Source organism: Gigantopelta aegis, chromosome 2 (assembly GCF_016097555.1).
Source record: "Gigantopelta aegis isolate Gae_Host chromosome 2, Gae_host_genome, whole genome shotgun sequence".
Classification (NCBI taxonomy): domain Eukaryota; kingdom Metazoa; phylum Mollusca; class Gastropoda; order Neomphalida; family Peltospiridae; genus Gigantopelta; species Gigantopelta aegis.
This window is the reverse complement of record NC_054700.1, coordinates 50,053,246-50,060,580: the sequence shown is the minus strand read 5'-3', so window position 1 is coordinate 50,060,580 and position 7,335 is coordinate 50,053,246. Positions and strand designations below refer to the sequence as shown.

General features: G+C 40.0%; 1 protein-coding gene across 1 annotated transcript in view; it reads left to right on the top strand.

The window, feature by feature from the left end:
• The window catches only part of LOC121388885, an 8,233-nt gene extending 3,984 nt beyond the window's left edge, over positions 1-4,249 (top strand). The window contains exon 3 of the mRNA XM_041520417.1: positions 4,134-4,249. Within this exon, the coding sequence (XP_041376351.1) occupies positions 4,134-4,249 (116 nt within the window). The remainder of the gene's footprint in view (positions 1-4,133) is intronic.
• The last annotated feature ends 3,086 nt before the right edge of the window (positions 4,250-7,335 follow it).

Genomic DNA, 7,335 nt, shown 5'->3' with positions numbered 1-7,335 from the left:
GAGCAACTGTCGTAAGTCGGGATTTGGGGAAATTAAAACGCAACCGTCGAGTTGGTCAACTTCATCGTGGCATTTGACAGTCTGACCCTAGCAGGCTAAATCAGTATGTGAAAAGATCGCGTTCACACTTACATTTTAACTAGCTATAGTTTAAAGTGTAAGTGTGAACGCAGCTTATTAGCCTTTATCAAGAAACTAGAGATACGCTGATAGTTAGAGGGCAGTTTAGCAACCAACTAGAGATACGCTGATAGTTAGAGGGCAGTTTAGCAACCAACTAGAGATACGCTGATAGTTAGAGGGCAGTTTAGCAACCAACTAGAGATACGCTGATAGTTAGAGGGCAGTTTAGCAACCAACTAGAGATACGCTGATAGTTAGAGGGCAGTTTAGCAACCAACTAGAGACACGCTGATAGTTAGAGGGCAGTTTAGCAACCAACTAGAGACACGCTGTGAGTTAGAGGGCAGTTTAGCAACCAACTAGAGATACGCTGTGAGTTAGAGGGCAGTTTAGCAACCAACTAGAGATACGCTGTGAGTTAGAGGGCAGTTTAGCAACCAACTAGAGATACGCTGTGAGTTAGAGGGCAGTTTAGCAACGAACTAGAGATACGCTGTGAGTTAGAGGGCAGTTTAGCAACCAACTAGAGATACGCTGATAGTTAGAGGGCAGTTTAGCAACCAACTAGAGATACGCTGATAGTTAGAGGGCAGTTTAGCAACCAACTAGAGATACGCTGATAGTTAGAGGGCAGTTTAGCAACCAACTAGAGATACGCTGATAGTTAGAGGGCAGTTTAGCAACCAACTAGAGACACGCTGATAGTTAGAGGGCAGTTTAGCAACCAACTAGAGACACGCTGTGAGTTAGAGGGCAGTTTAGCAACCAACTAGAGATACGCTGTGAGTTAGAGGGCAGTTTAGCAACCAACTAGAGATACGCTGTGAGTTAGAGGGCAGTTTAGCAACCAACTAGAGATACGCTGATAGTTAGAGGGCAGTTTAGCAACCAACTAGAGATACGCTGATAGTTAGAGGGCAGTTTAGCAACCAACTAGAGACACGCTGATAGTTAGAGGGCAGTTTAGCAACCAACTAGAGACACGCTGTGAGTTAGAGGGCAGTTTAGCAACCAACTAGAGATACGCTGTGAGTTAGAGGGCAGTTTAGCAACCAACTAGAGATACGCTGTGAGTTAGAGGGCAGTTTAGCAACCAACTAGAGATACGCTGTGAGTTAGAGGGCAGTTTAGCAACCAACTAGAGATACGCTGATAGTTAGAGGGCAGTTTAGCAACCAACTAGAGATACGCTGTGAGTTAGAGGGCAGTTTAGCAACGAACTAGAGATACGCTGTGAGTTAGAGGGCAGTTTAGCAACCAACTAGAGATACGCTGATAGTTAGAGGGCAGTTTAGCAACCAACTAGAGATACGCTGATAGTTAGAGGGCAGTTTAGCAACCAACTAGAGATACGCTGATAGTTAGAGGGCAGTTTAGCAACCAACTAGAGACACGCTGATAGTTAGAGGGCAGTTTAGCAACCAACTAGAGACACGCTGTGAGTTAGAGGGCAGTTTAGCAACCAACTAGAGATACGCTGTGAGTTAGAGGGCAGTTAGCAACCAACTAGAGATACGCTGTGAGTTAGAGGGCAGTTTAGCAACCAACTAGAGATACGCTGTGAGTTAGAGGGCAGTTTAGCAACCAACTAGAGATACGCTGATAGTTAAGAGGGAAGTTTAGCAACCAACTAGAGATACGCTGTGAGTTAGAGGGCAGTTTAGCAACCAACTAGAGATACGCTGTGAGTTAGAGGGCAGTTAGCAACCAACTAGAGATACGCTGATAGTTAGAGGGCAGTTTAGCAACCAACTAGAGACACGCTGATAGTTAGAGGGCAGTTTAGCAACCAACTAGAGATACGCTGATAGTTAGAGGGCAGTTTAGCAACCAACTAGAGACACGCTGATAGTTAGAGGGCAGTTTAGCAACCAACTAGAGACACGCTGATAGTTAGAGGGCAGTTTAGCAACCAACTAGAGACACGCTGATAGTTAGAGGGCAGTTTAGCAACCAACTAGAGACACGCTGATAGTTAGAGGGCAGTTTAGCAACCAACTAGAGACACGCTGATAGTTAGAGGGCAGTTTAGCAACCAACTAGAGACACGCTGATAGTTAGAGGGCAGTTTAGCAACCAACTAGAGACACGCTGATAGTTAGAGGGCAGTTTAGCAACCAACTAGAGACACGCTGATAGTTAGAGGGCAGTTTAGCAACCAACTAGAGACACGCTGATAGTTAGAGGGCAGTTTAGCAACCAACTAGAGACACGCTGATAGTTAGAGGGCAGTTTAGCAACCAACTAGAGACACGCTGATAGTTAGAGGGCAGTTTAGCAACCAACTAGGCTTAAAGGGACAGACCCTAATTTTAAACACGACGACGTATTTGTCACCATTAAAGCTGTCGTTGTTGTATTTTTGTGTTGATGTTGTTGTTTTTTTGTTCTTCTTGAAAATTTTAATTAGAAAAAGTTACATTTTATTATTTAGAATATTTGTTTTCGTACACCTGAAGTGGTTCTAGTCATTCGGGTTTTTATAATACCCAAAAATGTATTTTTCATAATTTTAAACAAACGCATGTTCGTCTGAGAAGTAATGGTTATAAAGACAAGCTCTAGTTAGTTTATACATCACAGACTTTAGCTTCTCTGTGTTATAACTAAACTTCGTGTCCATTTTCACGGGCTGAAACTAGGGTCTGCGGCTTTAAGCTTAGCAATGTTTTATGAATTTGGGCCCAAGTGTACATATTAAAACAAAGGGTCATCAGAAGCATGAGCCGACGTTGTATCGCTGTCAACATGCTTTAACTCGTGAATGGATGTCTGTCACTATCCCAGAGATCCACCATCTCATCAGAAGCATGAGCCGACGTTGTATCGCTGTCAACATGCTTGAACTCGTGAATGGATGTCGGTCACTATCCCAGAGATGCACCATCTCATCAGAAGCATGAGCCGACGTTGTACCGCTGTCAACATGCTTTAACTCGTGAATGGATGTCTATCACTATCCCAGAGATCCACCATCTCATCAGAAGCATGAGCCGACGTTCTACCGCTGTCAACATGCAATATGCCCAATATGCCCGGACGCATTACGGATAATATTCAGATCTTCGTGTATGGACCCCCAAGCATCATTTAACAACGTGACAGTCACACGATTCATTTTGTATTGAGAAGCTCCCGCTACTTATACGGACAATTGATGCCTCAATTAAATCCAGTGTCTGATTTCATTTTGCAAGTCTCGAGGTTTCTTTTATTTAAACACATTTACCACATTGCTAAACTCTTTTGGCTAAGTATATATGTAAATTTGATAAAGGGTTGCTTACGTTCGCTGTGGGGTAGGAGAGAGTGAATGTGTAATCTTGTTTTTATTTGAGGACGGACCATAAGGATAAAGTGGAACAGTCGATCATGATGATGATGATGATGATGATCTTGGTAATCTTGGTGATTTTCCTCTCTAAATAAATGTAGGTAATGCATATCGAAATTTCTCAACTTACATATATATAATACAAACAGTATTATTTGTTTACTTTAATATGTTTGGGTGACTAGTAGATCTGCATGTTCTCGTTTTTCTTTAGTCTTTTACGATGATGATGATGATGATGATGATGATGATGACGATCATGATTATGATCCTTATATTGTGTTGTTTCTTTAGAGTCGAAGGTTCATTTGGGAGTCCAGGAGCCTTGTTTCGTTGTATGTGTCTTCTGGCTGCATTTTCCGACGCATTTGCTGTAACCTCATCGTGGTGCAGGGGTGTAACATTCTCTTTGAGAATGGCCAATACAGCACAAAATTGAAGTTTTGAGTAGAATTCAGTATCCGTAAAATTCTGTGATATTTGTATTTTTGCAGTTCTTTACACTGTTTTTGTTTAAGTCTTGAATTTTTATATTGATGTTGATCATCACTTTATTTATTTGCATTACCATAGTTTGACACCCAATAGCCGATGTATTTTTCGTGCTGGGGTGTCGTTAAACATTCATTCATTCATTCATTCATTCTGGCTGCATTCCTTGTGTTGTTTCTGCCAGACACCAAGGGAAGAGAACTCCCAACTACCATCGAAGAGATGGAGAAATCCATTGTTAAAACTGCAGGGCTTTGCAAAATATGGAACAAGAAGAATCTACGCCAGGAACAAGAGTAATGAAAAATATTCAACAGAACTAAAACTCTAAACGTTATTAACTGGACTATGTTGTAGCTCAAAAGTTAGAATGCTAGACTACAGAGAGAGAGAGAGAGAGAGAGAGAGAGAGAGAGAGAGAGAGAGAGAGAGAGAGAGAGAGAGAGAGGGGGGGGGGGGGGGGGGGGGGTATAGAGAGAAAATAGAAAGCCTACTGACAAAATTGAAGAATAAATAGCGGAGCTCTATAAGCTGAAAGGCCTGTTGTTTGTTTTGTTTTGTTCTGTTTTGGTTTTATTAGGTTTGGTTTGTTTGTTGTTTGTTTGTTGCTTTGGGTTGGTTTTTTGTTCTGTTTTGTGGGGTTTCTACACGATAGACGTGTGCATCAGACACGAGTGAATGGTGTAATCGTTTTACAATTTTTATTAGCAGATAAAACCAGTGTCGTCATGTTTTTCAAAATACACATGCACATAAAGTAGCTACTTTATTTTCAAAGTAAGCGAAATAAAGCTTAAGTTTGTTTTGTTTGACGACGCTACTAGAGCACATCAATTTATTAATTATCGGCTAAGCTTTTAATGTTAATTCTTAGGAGAACCAGCTACATCTTTCCATCACCAGCAAGGGATCATTTATATGCACTTTTTCACAGACAGGACACACATACCACGACCATTGATATACCAGTCGTGGGGCTCTGGTAGGGACGGTGGAAGAAACAATATCAAAATGGGTCCTCTTAGATGGTTCGAACCAATAAGGCAAGCACATAAGGCATGAGTGGACAAGACACCATTCCAAATTAATGAGAGAGACACACACACACAAGGAGACCGAGAGACAGACACAGATACAGACAGAGAGAGACAGACGGACAGAAAGCCAGACGGACAGAGAGAGACGGGCCATGACCGTTTTGTCATTCATATCTGACACTACTACTATTACCGATAACACAAATATAACACAAATAAATATATGTAAAAAAAAATTAATATTATAAAAAAGTCCAATATATCAAACCACAAAAAAGTTAAGAATATATCAAAACATGTATGAAGAATAAAATTGTCAGTTGCGGATCTACAGTGGGTGAGAAGTATAAAGGAACAGTAAAATATACAATACAACATGTACAATACTGATATCAGTAAACTGGCAAAGGTGAAAAGGCGTAAATATAAAAAAGAGAAAACAAGACTGATGTTAGTATTATGTTATACCATTTATATTTTTAAAAAACTACCGATATTACAAAGGTGGCTCGGTAAAAAAAAAACCCAAATACTATCAGGTAATATACGAAGGAGGTGGTAACAAAAAATTTATTATATTTGATGGTTATAAAAACAGTTTATAATTAGAGAAAACAAATTTAAAAAAATAGTTCTGAATTTTGTTTAAAGTTTTTCTTTTTCATTTTTTTTTTTTATTTTTTTTTATTATTATTATTATTTCTTTTTTTTGGAAGCAACTAGTGTTGCCAAACACAATTAGTTATATTTCCCAGGGGTTTGCTCTGCTAATTCTTCCGAATATCGTCCAGGAATGAACTTGATACAGGCTAGAGTTGAACATTCGGGGCTAAGCCTAATAGCGATCATTACTACTCAGCCTGACAAAAAAGAAAAGAAGAAAAAAAGAAGTAAAAAAGAAAACTTTACGAACATTTAGTGTGGCTCTCGAGTCAGTAGTAAACGTTTGACGACTATGTCAATCCATAATTCAGCAGGCTTTCTGCCAGAGGCTAAAATGGGTATGGTGCCCTACTCAAATTTGTTTTCAGATTTTTAAAAACATTTTTTAAGTTAACCTTTTAACAAAGTTAATGATTCTAGACCCTAACCCTAACTCATTTTCTTTCTGGGGGAGTCCCCCCCCCCCCCCCATACCCCCTGTCGAATGCGGTTGTATTCATCACACACATTGTAAATATGCAATTTCATAGCGCCATACACAAAACATTCTTTCTGGCAAAAACACTCAATGATTTTGATATTTAATTATTATAACTAAAAACACTTTTTGCATAACCATTTTAATTATGGTTATACGCATTGAACATATAATTCAATTTCCCCTACCCCTAATTTTTGGTCACTTTTTCACCATGTTAATTTTGTGGTCATATTTCTCACTTATTGCCAGGAATCAGAATGTCCACCCTGATTTTTATGATGGCCCAGATGGTCCCCTCACCAAATATGGAGGGTGATTTAGGGGACGTTACATGCTCCAGGAGTAATTTGATTAAGGACCACACAGATAATGAGACAGGAAGCACTCTGCTGCCACCTCGTGAGATTCTTTTTTTATTATTAGCAGCAAGGGATCTTTTATAGTCACCATCCAACAGACGACATAAGCGTACGAGACAGAGGGGCGGGGGGTGGGGGAGGGAGGGGCTACTCCTCCCCTAATGCTGGAGCAAAACCTCAAATTCAGGCAAAAATGATACAGACATTCGGGCAAAATGTGCTAAACTGAGACCTTTTTATCATGTATTTCCTCTACCCTCAAAATTAGTTGTAAACCATGTACAAATGCGTAGTGATTCGTTTGCAACCCTATATAGCTGTTTGGTAGTAATGCTAATATGAATAAGACTAATGTTGTTATCCTGATTCGGGCATATTCGTTTTATTCGGACAAAAGCCAGCCTGCCACCCCCACCCCCCTCACAAAAATGGGAGTCCGTACGCCTATGACAGACAAGATAGTACATATCACGACCTTTGTTACACCAGTTATGGAACACTGGCTGGAACGAGAAATAGTTTAGTGGATCCACCAACGGGGATCGATCCTAGATTAACATGCATCAGGTGAGCGTTTTACCACTGGTGGAGCGATACTTGTAATGAACAACAAATCTAACAAATCAAGACAAATACATAACAGAGTTCGATTATAGTAAAATCAAGTAAAACAAGCAATTGGTCCGTCTAACAAAAATACACAAGTCATATACAGTGAAATCTCTCAAAACCGGACCCTCTATAAACCGGAATTCCCCCCAACCGGACATTTTTCACTGTCTTTTTTTAAAAATCAGTACCGTACAAGGTTCGATCAAAAAGTTCCGATACTAGGCCTCTAAAACA